Raw genomic sequence first — 21,874 nt, 5'->3', positions numbered from 1 at the left:
TTTCAATTGATTTGACCATAAATGAACCCAAGGTAATTGATTTTTCATTATAAAAAATACGACAAAAACAAGACAAATTCAATACCATCAAACGCATGAAATATGAATGTAATGTTGTAAACAGAATAACATCCATTGACGGTATCCAAGGACATATGAAGAATGCAGATGCAAAAACAGAAATGCTATTTTTAAATTTTCTGAGTTAAGGCCACAAACATAATGCTGGCTTATTGACACCATACTTAAATAAACTCCTCTGATCTTTGTAACGTAAAAATTGCATATAAACAATTTTCTAAAATTCTGATAAAACAAAGGTAAAAAACCCACATTTTATTAATGTAATAGTGCACATCATATATTAAGGGATGGCTTTACAGTCCAACCATTGGTTGGCTGCCAGCACCCGGGGGAACCGATGATTTAATCAAGTTCTGGGTACCATCGGTTGCCCAATGGTTGGCTTTTGAATGTCTCACTAAATCTTGGGAAATCAAAGTGGCATATAAAATAGGATAATGTACCATAGATCTATCCTGTGTACATGGCTCTTTAGAAGGGAGCAACTCAGCCAGGTTTTGCTAGCGCAACCAAGAAAGAGACGTTACAGGTGCATGTCCTCTACCTGGGACAAATTTCTCTTTAAATGGGCTTTGCCCTCTTGGAATGATCAAGCTAGTCACATAAATGATATACACTTTGGAAGAGGATATGTGTGTATCACAGTCCCAGATCAAAGTTAATGTCCTTGCAGGTGAAACTTGAATGATCACCAAATTAGGTAACTTAAACTCCTCTTTTGATCAGAAAGGTTGATTTATAAAATAATTGTTTCTTTTGCTACATTTTCTTGCATGATATGTAGTAGGGTGTGCATACTGAGGAAAAAAGTAAAAATTCATCATTTAATTTGCAACTTTAAAAATAGAATTGAGTCCAGATGGGAAGCAGTAATTGATATGCAGATGACCTATATTAGGAATAAATGTACAAAAATAACCTATTATGACCTCATAGAAAATTAGCATATTGAATAAATTATTACATCAGAAACCCAGACTTAAACTGCCAATTATAGTATATGTCCAACTAGTATAAAAGGTACAATATAAATTTGATTGAATTCATAAAAAAAGAATTAAAAACAAAATATACAGACAATGGGATGTAAACAACAGTGAATATTTGATGTGGTATTTATTTTATGACGTCAACAGAACAGATGTCTCATTGTTTGCTTACAGTAAAACACAGTCATCATTTTTGGTTCCATCAGTCGTATCAAATTTACCATACCATATGGTTGGTAATCATATCAGGGTTGGTTCTTCTGCTGTTATTACAAAATTTTGTAGTTTATTCATAATATCCTCATATGACAACCATGATACAATATTGTATTTCTCAATTGTAACTTGCATTTGTATTTCTCAGCATTATGGCTATATTAAATGTAATAGTTTCTTGTAGGGATTATTCATTATCGCATTGGTGGACTGGGTTAATTATAAAGTAGGGAGGTTCAATATAGTTTTGAATACCTGGAAGAGGAAAGCAAAATATTTTTTTATAACTTTACTAATTAAAAGACTTTTTAGTAGATTAGTTAATTCTGTGGTGCGTAAAATTTGTCCCCACCAGATAATAATTTGAATAAATGAACATATTTGCAAAATGACCTCAAGTGACCCCTAGATGACCTTTGACCTCACACCTGTCGGCATCACATATGTCAATGTACCAAAGGGTCATTGCATGTATTCAAGTCCCATTAAAATCCATCAAAGCATGTGGGAGAAATCAACAAAAGCAAAGATTTAACATATTTTTTGCAAAAGGTTAACATTTTCTGCAGACATCACACAAACATCAGAGCTCATTTCATAGTCCTTTTTCGTTTGGCAGAGGCAAAAACAAAGCGATTTGCTAACACCTGAGTAAGGTGAACAAATGGGCTATTCCGGTTGAAATCCATACATACACCCTCTATGGAAGACATGACCTTAATCTTTTACACAGTGGGTATAGACTTCAAATGGATTCACCCATTCAGGTATTAAATCCCATTTGAAATCTAAATTCCCTGAGATTAAGGTCATGTATTCCATAGGGGGTGGATGGATTTCAACTGGAAAAGCCCAATTTGTAACATGTCCTCATTTTTCATTCCCATTTTCATCTAAGTAAGATATCTGGAAATTAGGCTAATATACAAGTTACTGCTGTAATTACGATATAAAGAAGTATGCACTGAGAAATAAATATTGCAGCAAAATGAAACTTGTTTTTCTGTGATTTAATAGCAGTTTGACCCAATTTCATGCAAAATTTTAAGTGATAAGTCACAAAAGTTCTTAGGGTGCTAATGACCAAAACTGAGGGAAGGGGAGCTAACTAGGTTGGATATGTAGTCTAGTTATTGTAAACTTACTTGGATTACCACAGAAGAAAGTTGATGGTTCAATTACATCATTAACAGAACCACCATAGTCACGAAAATCACCTTCAGGCATCTGTTCACCAGCGGATGAAAAGTCCTCATCACCTGTACCAACTTGGGTACCCGTGGTATCAGATGATGGTTCCTCTGTTGCTCCCCACACATCCACTACCACGTTGTTGGGTGTGTCTGGTCGGTAATTAGGGAGAGATACAGGAAAGGGGGAGAGGGGCAGGTCAGTTCCCGTTTGGTTCATCATGTTTCTCCAGCTTATGGTACGCTTACTGATGGAGGTTCCTCTTGGTTCAAAGCCCTGTATGGGAAAACAAAATGGCAAATTCAGATAATTACATTACATATGTAGAACAGGCATTTGCAGCTTGCAAAGAAAATGCCAAGAAACACATCGGGGGATTACTCTGTATACCTTGCACTATAAATTAATGGGTATGTGCCATCCTCAAGACATTCTTTTGATCCTCATTTGAATTTCCAGATATTTTGGCTAACTGTCCTCAAAATTAATTAACTTCATATTTCAGCTCCAAACACTTATTTCTAAGAAATGTTCGTCAACCAAGACCCAGCTTCATATCCTCAAAATCCAAAATTTTTGAAATGTGGTCGGCACATACCCAGGCACATACCTACCAAAAATGACCTGAGAACCCCTGGACCCTTAACTATTAAATATATGACTTTCATAGCATAGTATGTATTATGCATACATTCAAAATTCAGATGCTTTGCTTGATATGCTCTCAGAGATAGTGAAAACAATATTTGTTTTACACTTGTTTCTGTAAGAGGCACTTCACTTGAACTACTTGAGGATGCCTAGAATCTACTTGATATATACCATGAGTGAGTGGGCTAATTCCGATGTATAGGTACATCCATGAGTAAAGAGGTGAACATTTCATAATGCTGCATACAAACCAACCATAAAATAAACAAATAGAATATTTTGGTGACTTTACTTGCACTTCATGGTAGGTTACAGCACACCTCAACAATTTATTCCTCTGCCATTGAGATACATCAGAATCATTTCGCTTCTACAAGGGTGCAACCATAGTGCCGCTCCTCACAGCACTCAGACTGTAACTATTCCCTAACAGCTTCCCATTACACCTAGGAGGGTGAGGCAAGCAAGGTAAAGTGTCTTGCTCAAGAGCACAACATGTTGACGTTGCAGATTCAAACCCACACCCTCAAGCTACCTCATGATAAAACAAGTTAAAGCATTTTACTGTTATTCCACTGTGGCCTCGTCCTCACATATGTGCGAGCAACTGGTATAACATGGAAATATATTTGTTATAATAAAAAAGATTACATAATGCTTTGCCAAGCTTATTTAATTATAAATTGATAAATCCTAACCCCATGTTGATAGGCAACATATTCAGAGAGTTATCAAGTATGAAATCAGACTAATTTGTGTATGATAGGCAACATACACCGTGTTTCAAAGAGTATAAAATACTTGTGCAGAAATCCCTTCTAGATTAGCAATTAATATACAAGCCTGCAGTTATTGACTTGCATTATTCTAGTGTGTTGCAATGCCGCCTGCAAGTATATACGTAATATAACAACATAATATCACATTTCAGTTTGTAAAATTTTAAAATTCACTACTGCTACAGTTACACTCCCTGATGGAGATTACCAACATATCATTTGTTTGTTTTTCTACACTAGACCATACTTCATGAAAATCACATCCATTTTACACTCAAATAATTATGAAAAGATTAAATAGGTATCCCTTACACTTGTGTTAACACTGACCATAAACTAGTTGTGGAATTCTAAATATTCTTTTTTTAATATTATGGAATTTTAAAAAAAGTTTCTTTAAATATATAGATGGAAACATTCCCAGATGTACTTAAACTGGTTGTGATTTTAAAATTCAAATTCAAATAAAAACAATTGTGAAATTTCAAATGTAATCATTTCTTTAAAATATCGATGGAAAACACTTCCAAGATTGACTCTACCAAGAGGTTTTAAACTTACTAATAATCAGGTCAGAGAAATATCTTGACATTATTTCTCTCAGAAAGCAAGCAAGCAAGCAAACCCACATGAATGAATGAAACTATTGCATGTCCTAGTGTCCCACATAGCAGTAAATCTATAGAGACGCACAGATTCTCTCATAGCCGCAAGCATTTTATTCATAGATTTCTCAAACCCACTGAATATGTTCAACTTAAAGTACAATGTGAAGTGCATATGAAATGAGATAGCATTATGTCCAGATTCATGCAACACAAAACAATTGCCCACAGCAAATAAACCAATGACTTATATAGTCAGGCAAAGTTTCAGCACAGGACACAGTCACATTTCCTGTTTACAAATTTTATGTTTGCTGACAAATTCGGACAAAAGTAAAGATTATCTCTCCTCTCACGATTCAAAGAAAACAACAAATGTTGCACTCACAGTTGAATTTGATGGAATTTGCGATTTTATTTTGGGATATGGTCTTTTAAATGAAGGAAGGTGATGAAGGAAGGTGATACAGATTTCACTCACAGCACAAAATTGTAATATCTGTACTTTGTGTCATAATTTTGTCTTTTCCTGTCAAATCACATCATCAATTTAAGATTCATTTGTGAAGATCAAATGAAAAACTTGCATTTTTCTGCTGACAGTTTCGTCAGAAACCTTATGGCTTTCTCAAAGCATTGATGATGTTATTGATTTACCTGCTTAGAGCTGGAACCTTGACGAGATGTTTTGGTTTTTCTGGAAGTGTTGGATATTTCAACAAATTTCAGCAACATGATTAAAAAAATTCACACAAATTTAAAACAACTGGGGAACAATTATTTTGATACAGCCTGTATTAACTCTTAACCAGGTGCGTATAGAGAATTTCAGCAACCGGGGGCGCAAATTTCTTCGTGAGCTAAAAAAGGATCATGAAATGTGTAAATATAACATATTGAAACTTAAATGGAACAAATTCGCACGAAGCGAGCCTAAATTTGCTTTTTTTAAAGCTGAAATGGCCAAATATGAAATTAATTTCGTCAAAATCACATACACAGAGGCGTTTCTCTTCTCTTTTTCTCCAATTTCTCTTCTTTTTTTTTGATACCGGGGGGGGCGCATTAGAAAGGGCTGTATACACTACTGCTTTTAACATATCTGCAAGCAGGCAACATTGAGGCAATTGTGTAGGATACCTAATCACAAATAGGAGCATCAATAATTGGCAGGAAATTGAACACTGCCAATTATTTGCTACCACTTATCCTAACATATGTCATCATACATTTCAAATGTATTAAGGTGAGTAGGATGGCAGCAGCCATACTTTCCTTGTTTTAGCCATTTAAATAAAAAACTGAAGTGTACTTCTTTATATTAATACACTGGTCTAATAAGAAATGAGTCAAGGAAGCCAATAATCGTATTTATATTTCCATATGTCTAGCGGTTCTTGATTTAAGGCCAATAATATATCAGAGCAAAAGTTTTGTGAGTTTTCCCTCTACTGAGAAAAATCATGCACATGAGGTGGAAATGACATCCCCTTATATCTAGCCTTGGCATCTCCTTTATAGAACACATACCATTCCTCTTTTGTGTCATCTTTATTTGTCTCAATATTTGAGTGCAAATACCACTAGGTCATGCTCCCCTCCATCCTGCCAAGGTTTGCTGAATAGCATAATTACTTAGATTTGCTTTTTCATCAGGGTTAGGTTGTTGATCAGAAGCATAGCCAGGTTTTTGTGACAGGTGGAGTTGGGAGCACAAAATTGCCATTGTACCAACAGCCTATAAATGCTGACAATTAGTTTGGGAACAGTTGCCTCCAAATAAAATGTTGTAAGGGCAAAATGTTGACTACATTCATCCAGCATTTACATGAGATGAGTACTATGAGTAAATTGAGTCCACTTACATCACTATGTTTCCTTGTGCAATTTAAGTGAGTATTTTTATCATTGCTTCAAAAAGGAGGTTAACAGTTATCTAGACGCCAACCTGTCATCTTTACCGTAATGATAATAGAAGTTAATGCTTTGATATGTCTTTAAATAAAAAAAAATATATAAAAAAGCTTTTTAATGGGACCTGATTTGTGCCACTTGGATAATGCTGCATCAAGGTCACCCTTTATTCAGTATTGATTACGCACAACTCTGGGCTCCTAGTGCTGTCTGATACCACCATCTCTGCCACCACCATCTCTGCCACCAACATCTCTGCCACCAACATCTCTGCCACCACCATCTCTGCCACCACCATCTCTGCCACCACCATCTCTGACACCACCATCTCTGACACCACCATCTCTGCCACCAACATCTCTACCACCAACATCTCTGCCACCAACATCTCTGTGCCACCACCATCTCTGCCACCACCATCTCTGCCACCAACATCTCTGTGCCACCAACATCTCTGCCACCACCATCTCTGCCACCAACATCTCTGTGCCACCAACATCTCTACCACCAACATCTCTGCCACCAACATCTCTGTGCCACCACCATCTCTGCCACCACCATCTCTGCCACCAACATCTCTGTGCCACCAACATCTCTGCCACCACCATCTCTGCCACCACCATCTCTGCCACCACCATCTCTGACACCACCATCTCTGACACCACCATCTCTGCCACCACCATCTCTGCCACCACCATCTCTGCCCCCACCATCTCTGCCACCACCATCTCTGCCACCACTATCTCTGACATCACCATCTCTGACACCACCATCTCTGACACCACCATCTCTGCCACCATCATCTCTGACACCAACATTTCAAATTGGAGCCACTCCCACTCCCACTTCACACTTGCAATTTGAAGGTATCATGATCGGAGGTGACTGTACCAGACACCAGCCAGTTCTAACAATGGCATTACCAAGAATTAAAGAGTGCAGTAGCACATTCCATCGCCAGGTGTGAAGTATGGCACATATCAAGTCACACCCCGGGAGTCACACATGGCCATCCACAACATAACAATAACAGGACTGGTTCTTAAAGCAAACATGTAACATATACTGATATCAACAGAATGAATTTCAAATCAATGATGATGAGTTGGCTGTATTTCATAATATAATCAATTTCCATTGATATCCTTTTGCTTATTATACTGATCATCTATGGAATGAAATTTCAAATCATCAAAGATTGGTTGGCTGTATATCATAATCAATTTCCGGACAGATTTAGATTTATTTATTTGAACATACGCTTTCATAACAGCGGCACACGCATGTAAAACAGCGGTGCGTTCATAGAACATTCATTAATACAAAAGAAATGGTAAAATTACAATTAAATATAATACGACAATAAGCTACAATAGAAACAAAGTTTGAGAAAATTAAGACGTCATACCCTATACACCCACCCCACTCCACTATACTTCCCTCACACCATCCCAGGAAAGTTCTTTCTCAACTAACCTGCAGCTGGACCCACCCCACGCACGCATTATTGTAAGACAACCATCAAGGTCCCATAAAAGACAGAACAAAACATGGCTAGCGGTCTGGTAGCCGTACTTGGGACATGGCAATGATGGCATTGATTTTAAGATGCTACAGAACCAATGACCAAATGCCCAAAGATGGAAGTGCAAAGGGCAAGTGAGGGCGTCAGGGCCCTTAGCCTGTGCTAGTACTACAAACCGTTTGTCCAAGGAACATTGATGGTAGGCCTACTTTGGCATGCATAAATTGTACACTATATACAAAATAAGAATGTCAACACAATTGTTTGAAAACTTAGCCTACTAAGAGCAACTGGAGTAACATGAATAAATTATACATAAGACAAGAACTAAAACTAAAAGTTTCTAATTTGTAAGAACAATTAAACATTGATATTATCATTTTATGCTTACCATTCATTGAAAGAAGCAATTGCTTGCAGGTGAATACTGTGCTTGCAACTTTAAAATAAATATTCTCTAGTACTTCAAAAAGGCAGTTTTTACCATTAATATTGTTATCTTTCAGTGCAATCCATTACACGATCCAACATCACAACTCCATGTTGGAGATGTCATTTATCTGAATATGCATCAACTCACAAATGTACTGCTAGATAGAATCAATAGTTTTCAAAGAAATTCCAGGGTACAGACTGATGCATTTCAACTCATACATCACAGTTTTTCTTCAAGGACATAGGCATCTCTCCTATTAGGAGACCAATGTAACACATGTAACACTGTTGCGCTGTTGTATTCTCACAAAACTGTGAGCAAAAGTCTCTTTCACTGCAAGCAAATTCTGAGAACTGGAGAACTGTTCTGGGTGCATCTACAATGCTAGACAAAATAGGTTGGAATAATAAATAGAATGTGAACCTTGTAACAGCTATATTTTCATTATTTTTGATTAAATGGCACTTTCTTTAGTGCCAAGTCTAAACATTACCCTCACCCCCAATACCTCCCCCTGCTCCACCAATCAATGTTGGGTACTACTGAGCGCACATGAGCAAAATGTCAGGATTCAACATTGATCAGGAGGAACAGGGGCTCATTTGCAATACCGTACTAATTTCATTCCAACAATTTCATCCAGGGTTGTAGAATACTCAAGATGCAAATCTTCTGATTGCCATTTAATGATTAAACCCAGGAATCATATGAAGTTATTTGACTTTGTCCAAGTCTTAATGGGTTGAGTACTAGAAAATACTACAGATGTTTTGGAATAAATGTTTCCAAAAAAGATGATAAAATAATCAAAACATATCTGATGTGTTCAATGTCTGTTACTTTTGAATGCCTCCATCATCTCTCTGGAAACATTTATCCACTGTCACGTAGTAGTATTTTTAGTATAAATAGTGTCAGGTGTTCTGAGAATTTTGCTGTGTTATTTTCTTTTGATGTTCGCTCGTAAGACATGCTTGGCCTTGAGCATGCAACATTTGGTTGGCTATTAGCCTAACAAAAAGCGTAGTTCCAAGTGATGCACAAAACTCGTAGATCATAAAAATAAATCCACTAACATTAGTGTAACAAATGCAATTTTAAGCATGTTCAAATCTATCCTAGCAATTTTGTGTATGAATATCCTTTCATGAGAACAATCAATGGAATGTTGAGCACAAAACTCATGCAATTGATTTTTGCTTCAGAAATGACTGGCAATGACAGATTGCATCATACACTGTCAAGTTTAATAGTAGCTCAGTTGCTAATTATTTAAAATATCTTCAATTGCTCAGTTGCTAAATTATTTGAGATATCTTCAACACACAGTGCTTCAGGAGCATAGTCTGTTTGCTAACCTCAAAGTGGTATATTCATGGAATTCATTCTGTAAAGCCCCTGGAGCATATTGTTAAAGGAAACTCAATTTTGCCAGTTGCTATATCAATTGCTCATGTTTTACATTACTGATGTTGTACAGGGAAATGTCTTCTTGTTAAAAAGTCAAAGTTAAGTTTAGAAATAAGATCATTACATCATCAGTGACTACATGTATAGCTAAGTTCCACATCTTTCTGCATTTGTATAAAAGTTTATAGGACTAAAATGTATCAATCTTAATCAGTATGATGAATGCACACAAATATTTTCTGTTTTCTTAACACCTTTCAAAATAAAATTAGGCCCACATGTCATCACATCACTCTTAATGCTGTTTAAAATTGAGTTGTTTGTGTGACCTGCTATACAACTTATATTAAACAGTTTTTCATACAGATCACTTGGTTTTATAAACAGTGTATTTTCTGTCAAATCATAGATCAAAACATCTCAAAAATATGAAACATGAAAAAAAAAAATCCCATGAACTTTGAGAAGTAGGACAAATAGGCAAGTCCGGTTGTCTGCGTTGTTTGCCTTGGAGCGATTCCTGTTTTTAACATTCAAACCCCTACTATTGCAGTTGTACACCTGGGACATGACATTTGACCCAGAGGAACAATCCAATAATATTAATTGAAGATTACATTTTATTGATATCAAATTTATGATGATTATTATTTTTTAATTGGACCTATGGCTACTATTTGAGATGGTGAGGAATTTTCTTGTATAATCATGTTATTAGGAGAACAACTTAAAGGTAGATGAAATGCAGTTCAGAACTTGGGTATAGAAAAATCAAATATAAAAATTTAAAAAATTTTTTTAAATATAAACCAAATATTGCATCTTCACATCTATTGAAGAGATCTATACTTAATATTTGTCAGTCAATATCTTCTGTTCGATTTCTATTATCAAATTCAGATAGGTTTCCTTTCAAAAATAACATTTTAACATGTAACTTGCAAATAAAGCCACACAAAATATTGCAGCTTAAATTATAACTGTACACATCCATTGAAGAGATCTAATAATAACTGAATATATGTCAGTCGATATCTAGTGCTATCCAATTTGAGGTTTTTCATTGATCAAATTCAGTTGGGGGTACCTTCCGTATATAAATGACCTACAACGAGGAAGCAGTTAATAGTAACAAAAAAATGAAAACAGTTACAATCAAGGAAGATTCAATGTTGATGAACGCATTTTTGACATTGGGCTCCGGTCTCCCTAACATTGAGTGACGGGAATGGGGAGGGAAAAGGGAAGGTGACTTCTCATCAAACATAGTTCTACATTGTACTTATTTCACTGAATAAGCAGAGCTGCAATGGAGAGATCAAATATACTGTCAAGGTGTGTGCCAACTCCTTTTAGATAGGAGATAGGACCATCTGCTCAAGATGTGCACAATGACGTTTTTCAAAGTTGAAAATCTTTTAAAAACCAGATTGTCTCAGCATCGGGGAAACTTGGGCATTCATGTGCAGCCAAGTCTGGACAATTATCCTATCAGTTCCACTTGAGCCATATCAAGTCCTCTTGAAAGTTTATGCTATTGATTTGGGTCATGGTATTGGAATGATGTAGGAGTTGTTGTGTTGTTATAGCAACAATCCCAGATTCTTGGCCATTCAGATGGCACTTTAGTGGGGTGCAGCCAATCAGGTCTCTGCTTTAATTCCATTTCTTTTGTTGTGTTCACACCTTTCTTAGTAAGCCACTTGCATTTGCTCCTCCGATCATGCTGGACCAAAAAATTGTTGTGCTCTTGGTGGTGAAAAATAATACTGTTTGTCTGATGTGGTAGTATTTTATAAAGTATAGGATTGATAAATGATATGTTACTTAAGCAGTGGATGTGATTATTTTATTAATATTTAAGTGTATAGAAGCGCAAATCAACATCCACAGAGCAGCAACTGGTTTCATCATGGTCACATTGGCATTGGCCACCGGCTTCATGTTAGAATCAGCCAACGGCTTCAATTTATTTACAAGCAGGCAAGTAATCAACAAATTTATCGGTAATACTTTGCATGAGATAATGAACCCTAGTTACAGTCAAGTATTTTAGTTGGATGTTATTAATTAAAATCCAAGTCTCCAAAATATTTAGTGTTGGCTGTAATTGACAAGTATTATATATACAATATATACCATTTTCTTTTTGGCATTATTAGATCACATATGCAAATTATTGGGAATGATTTACATGGATTGCATGGTGCTCGAAAAGGTCAACCTGTAGTATGCAGGCTGGTTCTATTACTGGAGATACAAATTTATATTATTACTGAATATAAGCCTTTAAGTTAAGAATAGTAATCATGGTAGTATACTTTAATCTTCAAGTGTCTATTACTAGATAAATTCTAGGAGTTGCGAATGTTGGAACATCAGGCTTACCAATCATGTGATATAATCAGGCGCAAAGGTTTCAAACAACGGGGAAGGCACATGTAGTTTCTTTTTGCTGTTTGTTTCTTTGTGGTTATATTTCAGGAGTAATGATGCCCCCCGCTGATCTTGCACATCAATTGCAGTGAGGTTTGCTTCAAAAGACAAAAGACCTGTCTAAGCTGTTCGGGTTATCCAAACAATAGAAGGACTCTCAACGCATCAATAGGCGATTAAAAGGCTGTGAAGAGTTTCCATGTGCTTCTTTTGTCCAGTTTGCCATCAACATTTAGAAAACTAGTTAAGACCCAGGACACGATCATATCAGTAAGCAAATATTTTGTTGTGGGTCTGAGTTATCCGAACTAGAGTTTGGTTGGCTATGTGAATACTACAAGTTGTGCAAGCTGATTTCTTGCATTCTTCAGTCATGGCAGCTGTGCATCATCTACATATAATGCGCCACAAAAGATAAGAAGAAAAGAAGAAGACTGAGAACAATAAATTCGCAAGACCGGTAGAACATTTGATACAATGAATCAAGCAGACTTAGATTCTCATTATTTCCACAATCAAGAAGAATAAGACTTCATTCTAGATGAACAATTTTAATCGGATACCAAGGTTTTCTTTCTACAAAACCTCGCTAATTTCTTGTTCTACCTTGGCATCAATCCAGTGACTCAACTAGACTCGCAATTCCTAAGACTCTGAAATTTGACTTTACATTATATTTAAAGCAGCTAAATCTGTTTATGTATGTATGTCTAGGTAAAACATTCAGTAATTAATAGAAAATGGTAACTGTGTGGTTATGTGCAAATAAATTGTTCTTTTATAAGGCAAAAAGACAAATCTTAATGTTCATCGGCACACATTTTCTAAATATATAGACAATGTGCATTGTATCTAAATGTTATACAAGATATCTTATACTGCATAGGTTTGCTTCCGATGAACTATTGGCTTCTATGAGTATGAAATATCAACAAGGAATGTGCTATTTTAATTATAAGGTATTTTGTTTATGCATCAAAAATTTATTGACCTGATATGACATCCTTATTAAGTTTGAAAGTTAACCTGCCTTCTATATGTACATGTAAAGATAGCTCTTTTTACAGATCCTAATATGTGGTAAGAATTGCAAATCTGCTCAAAAGACTAGGTCAATATTAATGCAAGAGACAATTTTCATTATTTACAAGTTGGAAATTGACTTCATAATGACGGTATTAATTAATGAGGTAAAAATATGTCTTATGTCTCACTTTGTTTCAACTTAAATAGAATTGTCTGAAGTATGTGAAGATGAAATATGTAGGCTCTATTTGATATTACTATTAATAAATCTTCCGTCATTTATGCAACAAAAAAGAAGAAATTGATAAAGTCTAGATTAGAGTGCCAGGTTGCTCATAGAGACAACTATAAGCACACATATCATGTAAGATAGGTTAAAACATCAATAGACCTATAATAAAATTATATACATTAAGTATAATTGTTATGGATGGATTGATCCTTACATTATATGGAACATATTTAATAACCTCTTGGTAATTCAATATTTGTTTTATGTTGTGGTTCAAGTAATTCAAACTTCATTGTATTATTTTATATTTTCTTTTACTACAAGAAGGCACAATGTGTAAGGTGAATGAAAATAAGAAAGGAGAATATAAGATTGCAATTGGTATCAACTATCAAGTTAAAGGAGAGGTAATTATTCATTGAATATTCTCTATTGTTTACATTGATCTGTTTAAAATATAGAACATTTATTTAGTTCTGAAACTTTTCATATGCTTAATGTAGACTTTTTCTCACAAGCAAAGGGCAATTTCTACTTAAGTAACATTGACAATGAACCCAGGCCATTTGACCAAAGAAACTTCAAGCAAATGCTTGATTAATTTGTAGTACAGATATTTTTTCAGTTCCTGAAAATATTATTAGTAGATATTAAACAATTCAATTTCTACAATTTTGCTGTACTACTGGGTATAAAAGGGGCTGGTTAAGTTGGCAACTATTTTAAACTGTGTAATTCAGTAATTCACAGCACCTTGTATTGTATTTTATTGTATTGATCATTTCATAGCGAGTGTGAATAAGTTACAATGTAAATGTCACAGATACTTTTGTAAGTCGTGTACTGTTCTTGAGTTATGTTGTAAAGAGGGCTGAAACAACAACACTTTTGTAAAATGTACATATCTCATCAAGCAAGTTACAGAGTATTTGATTTGTAGAATGAACTTTTGCAAAACAACAACGCATTATTTTTCAATAACATATTGATAGCGAGTGTGTAGAAGTCAAATGTCACGGTTATACTTTTGTAGGCCCTGTTGTCCTTGTGTTGTAAAGAGGATTTAAACAGCAACACTTTTGTAAAATGTTCATAACTTCTCAAGCAAGTTTTTAAAGTTTTATAGAAGGAACTTTTGCAAAACAAAGTGTTATTTTGCAAAACAAAGTGTTATTTTTAAATAAGATATTGATTAATCAAGATTCAAGATTTGGCTGCTTGGACCGACAATACCGCATCTACCCTTAAATTGCTTCAACAAGAATAATTGTTGATTATTGTGGGTGAGCAAGCCTATACAGTGCAATGCACTTAGATTATTTTGACATTATTAGCGGTGGCAACTTTATTTTGTTCAAAATTTAAATAAGCAGAAAAGATAAATAGTTTCTGGGTTAGTATGTTGCCTTGTGATATCTGTTTCAACTAGTAGTATAAGGTACATATGGACACTATTCATGATCTTATCATTAAATGTGTCCTGAAATTGGAACTCTCAGAGTTCTGTGTTACTTGAAGGTTAGAGTTTGGTCAGATAGGCATTTTTACAAATTCGGTTTCAAAATCTTACAATGAGCACCCATTTCAGGTTTTATTCTCAAGTCAGATAAAGACCAAAATATCTCTTGATAAACATATATTTCAAGTTACAGGGGAAAGAAGAATTACGCATCGCACACTAGCACAATTAGGCATGAATTTACAAATGGAATTCCCTTGTTTATATATTTCAAGGTCGGTTGAAGAAATTCCAATAAGATAATTTTGTCGAACTGTGCATTGTTCAAAAAATAATGTATGTTACTTAGATAGTACATTACACTTGATTATATATGGAATTGTTGATCTATCTTTAAAAATATACATGTACATTGTATTTGATAAGTTGTGCTATACACGCTTGAAACATGCGTGATTGTATTGTATTGTAATTATAGCTTAAACAACATTGCGTTCTAATTTTATACATATTTTGTGTATAATAGACATATTGATAGAGGCAAAATATTTAAAGAACAAGTAATGTTAAACCGATACATGTATATGCCTTTATGCTATGCATGGGCTCCCGATTATTTGTTTCAGAACATAGAGTTTGATGATAAGCATCCGAAAATTATTGTCTTTTGATTCAATAATCTTTGTGTCTATATTATTAGGTGCACCAGTGAATTTTCTGTGTTTTCTTGTTTTGCCTGGCTTTTTGAGATAATAATCGTTAATAAGTCTATATATATTCATGTTTGCCAATAGCTTACATGCATGTCTTAATTATTTTATTTTAAATAAACCATTGTTCATACTTTGGTCTATATCTATTATATTGTTTCGCACTGGTGTTCAATAGATTTTTGTTAAGAAAACCGCAGAATGAGTAAACCAATATTTGTCTGGTCTTGGGGCCTACCCCAATGCCTAGGTGATTGTTCACTACAATTATTGGTGGACACTAACAGTAAATTAAGAGTTGATAGCCTTCCGTTGTCATCAGAGGGATTGAATTGGTTCAGGGTTTTTTGATGCATTTTGGTGCATCCCGATCTTTTGTTTTCCACCTTTGTTAATTTGCTTTTTGGGGGGCGGGGGGGGTATTATGCAAGTTTCTCCATTGAGAAACTTGTATGGCATTGTTTCTTCTTTTGGAGATTTCTGTTTATTTAATAATTGCGTTATAAATATTGTTTTCCAATTCAATCCTCTGTTTGATCCAAAGAGGTATCTGTATTTGCTTAAGATGAAATTTGGTTAAATGTGATACAGAAGTCAATTCTTGCATGTCCAGCCTATATGGTTGGCTTGTTGTACACATTTTCCAATAATTCTTGTATTGTGTTATTAATAATATTTATTGGAAGATAAATAACTATTTATATTATGTCTTAACTGCTATGAAAGTGCTATGATTATTATATTATTATTATATTATGAAATCTATCATTATTTATCATTATTTATCTCAATTATATTTATGTATATGAATATAAAATTGTTGAATGGTCATAAATAGCTTAATAAATGGTCCTCATGATCGGGAGGGCAATGCGGAGTCTAATCATTGCTTTGGTGTTGTGTTTTCCTGATGTCTCGAGACAATGACGTTTTCAAAGTTGAAAATCTTTTAAAAACCAGATTGTCTCAGCATCGGGAAACTTAGGCATTCATGTGCAGCCAAGTCTGGACAATTATCCTATCAGTTCCACTTGAGCCATATCAAGTCCTCTTGAAAGTTTATGCTATTGATTTGGGTCATGGTATTGGAATGATGTAGGAGTTGTTGTGTTGTTATAGCAACAATCCCAGATTCTTGGCCATTCAGATGGCACTTTAGTGGGGTGCAGCCAATCAGGTCTCTGCTTTAATTCCATTTCTTTTGTTGTGTTCACACCTTTCTTAGTAAGCCACTTGCATTTGCTCCTCCGATCATGCTGGACCAAAAAATCCCACCCACCCTCCCAGTAGCTGGAAGGGTAATTCAGTTATCTCATTTGTCCAAGATGCTTCAATAAAAGTATGTCAAATTATGCTACTCTCTGCTTTGTCTGGAGTTTTCTTCAAATCCTGAAGAATCTCGTCAGTAGGTTGTCTCCACTTTCTACTACGCTTTGTGATGGCTTTATGAATGCTTTTTATGGAGTTCTTCAAATCCTGAAGAATCTCGTCTGTAGATTGTCTCCACTTTCTACTACGCTTTGTGTTGGCTTAATAAATGCTTTGTATGGAGTTTCTTCAAATCCTGAAGAATCTCGTCAGTAGATTGTCTCCACTTTCTACTACACTTTGTATGGAGTCTCGTCAATACCTGATGAAACTTGTCTGTAGATTGTCTCCACTTTCTACTACGCTTTGTATGGAGTCTCGTCAATACCTGATGAGACTCGTCTGTAGATTGTCTCCACTTTCTACTACGCTTTGTATGGAGTCTCGTCAATACCTGATGAAACTTGTCTGTAGATTGTCTCCACTTTCTACTACGCTTTGTATGGAGTCTCGTCAATACCTGATGAGACTCGTCTGTAGATTGTCTCCACTTTCTACTACGCTTTGTATGGAGTCTCGTCAATACCTGATGAAACTTGTCTGTAGATTGTCTCCACTTTCTACTACGCTTTTAATGGGAAATGTATGCTTTTATGGATTTTCTTCAAATCCTGAAGAATCTCGTCTGTAGATTGTCTCCACTTTCTACTGCGCTTTGTATGGAATCTCGTCAATACCTGATGAGACTCGTCTGTAGATTGTCTCCACTTTCTACTACGCTTTGTATGGAGTCTCGTCAATACCTGATGAAACTTGTCTGTAGATTGTCTCCACTTTCTACTACGCTTTGTATGGAGTCTCGTCAATACCTGATGAGACTCGTCTGTAGATTGTCTCCACTTTCTACTACGCTTTGTATGGAGTCTCGTCAATACCTGATGAAACTTGTCTGTAGATTGTCTCCACTTTCTACTACGCTTTTAAAGGAAAATGTATGCTTTTTATGGATTTTCTTCAAATCCTGAAGAATCTCGTCTGTAGATTGTCTCCACTTTCTACTGCGCTTTGTATGGAGTCTCGTCAATACCTGATGAAACTTGTCTGTAGATTGTCTCCACTTTCTACTACGCTTTGTATGGAGTCTCGTCAATACCTGATGAAACTTGTCTGTAGATTGTCTCCACTTTCTACTACGCTTTATGTAGAGTAATTTATGCTTATTTGAAGTATCTTTTTGGCTTGATTGTTTTTGTCAGTGGATTATTTCATTTATTAATATATTTTTTATAGTAAATTTTGGCTGACTTTTCAATAATTACCAGCTTATATAGGGATTTAAAGATTTAATTCATTGATAGAGTTGGCATTGTTTCTTCTTTTGGAGATTTCTGTTTATTTAATAATTGCGTTATAAATATTGTTTTCCAATTCAATCCTCTGTTTGATCCAAAGAGGTATCTGTATTTGCTTAAGATGAAATTTGGTTAAATGTGATACAGAAGTCAATTCTTGCATGTCCAGCCTATATGGTTGGCTTGTTGTACACATTTTCCAATAATTCTTGTATTGTGTTATTAATAATATTTATTGGAAGATAAATAACTATTTATATTATGTCTTAACTGCTATGAAAGTGCTATGATTATTATATTATTATTATATTATGAAATCTATCATTATTTATCATTATTTATCTCAATTATATTTATGTATATGAATATAAAATTGTTGAATGGTCATAAATAGCTTAATAAATGGTCCTCATGATCGGGAGGGCAATGCGGAGTCTAATCATTGCTTTGGTGTTGTGTTTTCCTGATGTCTCGAGACAATTCAAAATTATTTAACTAATCAAGAACTAACAATCCTGATTTGTATTTTATCTTTTCCTTTCTCATGGTGATGCCGACCACAGTGTTTTTCAGTGCCATAGGACTTCAGCATGGTAGTGCAAGTGTTATGTTGCCCAAACCATTACCATCTGATTTACAATATTATTGTGTTTTTGAAAAAATACTAATAAAATAAGTCCGATTCTTTAATTTGGTTTGAGTAGTGTATATAATTTCAAGGTGAATAAACCATATGATCAATAAGGCATAGAGTGCAGTGCCACAGTCAGGAAGAAGTACACAAAATCTTGGAGAATAGCTTAAAAGCTCTGGCCACCGCATTGTATACATATTGTAGTGCGTAATGTAGTGCGTTCTATAATAATACGCTAATGAGATCGCAGTACGCGCAACTTCATTTTAGAAAAGGGGAGTTTTCATGACTGTAACTTAATTTTTTAACTTAAAATAATAGTTAGCTAACATTTTTGGTGGAAGAACCGGCAGTGCGACTCAAACCTTCAGTATTTCACAGGTTATGATGCAAATGACCTTGAGTTCTGGTAACTTCCAGTGTAGATGACAATCGACAAGGAATATCCTTTTAATATGATTCTGTCCCAGCCATGAGAAAATTTGGAATGCACTCCTCCCTCATGGTTGAGTCCGCTCAAGGTCATTTGCATCACAACCTACCTAAGGACTAAAGGTTTCTGTAGCAACGTCGGTTTGTCCATCAAACAATATTATTGGCATGTCTGATTGACCAAAATTCAAATTAAGTCTAAATTTCTCCACCCAATATTATGATACTCACATAGATTCATATCAAATTCGAGTTAGCACAAAGATGGCTTGACTAGCAGTTTTTATTGAAAACTAAATTAAATGAATCCTAATGGCCCAGACGGTCTTGATTAACTATGATTATATGGCTTTTTACATTATCTTGATAACAAGATCTAGGGCAAATAGAACGTCATCCATCCCTACACAATACCATAAAGCAATATAATACACTACTCACTGGGACTAATATCTTAATATCCCTGCCAAAGGATATAGTATTCTCATGGTCCGCTTGTCCAACCTAGTCTCCCATCACTGAACCCGAGACCGTATCACAACTATAATCAAAGTATCTAATTCTTGATCATCTGAGCCCACTCGGTGTGCACAGATATTTGACCGATCACAGGCTTCAAGTATGGTGGCCACTAGGCTACGTCAAGCCTTCAAGGGCAGGTCGCGATCATGTTACTCCACAAAAAGTGCGCTTGATACAGAGTATGCAGTAGGTATATCCTCTCATGATCAAATTATATTGATTATACATGTAGTAATGCTTAATGTAAAGACATTCTCTGGCAAGCTTTGTTGTTATTTTAACAGTAATAATTATGGGGTACGACATTCAAATTTATTGGGCGAGACATTTCTATTACATTAATAACAAAGGTAACAAACTCATTACAGCTGAGGTTTACCATATAATAATAAAAACAACATGGATACTATAGTATACTATAGTATTGCCATGCAAAAAATGGCTCCACATAAGAAATATAATGGCTAATTGTAAGAGGCTGGCTGCATCAACTGCAAGAATTGATGAGAACCTACTTTATCGACATTGTATATACTTATAAAAGGACAATTACATTGGACCTTGGCCTTGATGACGATATATATAATAGAACAGTTTGATGTACAGTAATTGGACAAATCTGAAGATATTATTGGTCTGTTCATCTTGCTTGGCTAATTGCAGAGTACAAATATACCATTATCTCACTTTCTTTTGATATTTTTGTCATGTCTTTTGTTACTCTCTAACTTGAACATTTATATAGGTAAGAATGATTATTACAAGTAACCATAGCAACCTGGATGGACACAGCAGAAATAAAAAAAATAAATCAAATATAAAATTAAGTCTACAGTTTTTGCTTGCAGAACTAATATAAAAAAAGAACCAATTAGCAATTCTGTCATTGTTAACGAAGACATCCACAGTAAACATTTACATTGTATACATCATCCACAGTAAACATTTACATTGTATACATCACACTAGTTATTTGTGATACATTTCAAATCATTAAAATACAGGCATATAAACGAAGAGGAACCTGAACCCCCTTTTGATGTGATTTATAAGGAAATATATATTTATAATTTCATTTCAATGTTGCCAGATTTACTTTTGAAAGTCCTCTGGTTTATTCCTTTTACTCACTGTGTTGTTCTCTCAGAGTATGAATTACCAAATTGCATCATATTCAATTCTTCACATTTCACAACATATTTACAACATGGGTACGATCATGTAGTTTATTCTTCATGAAAGTTCATCTTGTTTTGCTGTATTCAGGATTATGTTATACATTTAAAACTTAGCTGGGAGCTAATTAATGAGAGACTGAGATTTGAGAGGATTTATTTTCACACACCATTTGCCTTTGTTATTTAAACGTGCCTAACGACGGTAATACTCACGCAGTAACATAAATTTTCCGGTTTGTAACTTGCTTAATATTGAACAAGAAATTGATGGAGAATCAAATTAATGCTGCTGCACTGGGTTTGATCAGAATCCAAGGTTATTTACTGTATATACAAAATGAATAAATGCATTTATTTGATGCTGGACAAACAGCAATGTAATATCCACATGGTGGAATAACAGTGGTCTTTTGTCATTCACATCTAAACAAACTTTGTGTAAACTCGCAGTATATAGGGCTTGCGCACATTTGATTTAAAAAGATATGTATTCTTTCATGTTAAGCTAAAATTGTCTTTTCATTTGTACAGGCTTGTGTTGTCTCAAATATAGAGGGCTTGTAAACATTTGATGTACACAAAAAAGCTATAAAAAGATTGTTTTCTTTCATGTTGGGTTAAAAAAATTTCATTTGTAAATGCTTATACAAGCTTTGTGGTGACTCAAATATACAGGGCTTGTAAACACTTGATTTTTAACAAAATGACAATTACAACAATCAATATTGTTTTGCAAAATTACTATCTGGCGTCATTCTATATGAATCAAGGTTAAATGAAAAGGG

General features: G+C 34.9%; 1 protein-coding gene across 1 annotated transcript in view; it reads right to left on the bottom strand.

The window, feature by feature from the left end:
• Positions 1-21,874, bottom strand: part of LOC140153023 (protein dispatched homolog 1-like) — a 105,373-nt gene that overhangs the window by 11,490 nt on the left and 72,009 nt on the right. Inside the window, exon 4 of the mRNA XM_072175611.1 lies at positions 2,435-2,756. Coding sequence (XP_072031712.1) covers positions 2,435-2,756 — 322 coding nt within the window. The remainder of the gene's footprint in view (positions 1-2,434; positions 2,757-21,874) is intronic.

This window comes from Amphiura filiformis, chromosome 5 (genome assembly GCF_039555335.1).
Source record: "Amphiura filiformis chromosome 5, Afil_fr2py, whole genome shotgun sequence".
NCBI lineage: Eukaryota > Metazoa > Echinodermata > Ophiuroidea > Amphilepidida > Amphiuridae > Amphiura > Amphiura filiformis.
Note: the sequence above shows the minus strand (reverse complement) of the source record. Positions and strands in the feature narration are given on the sequence as shown.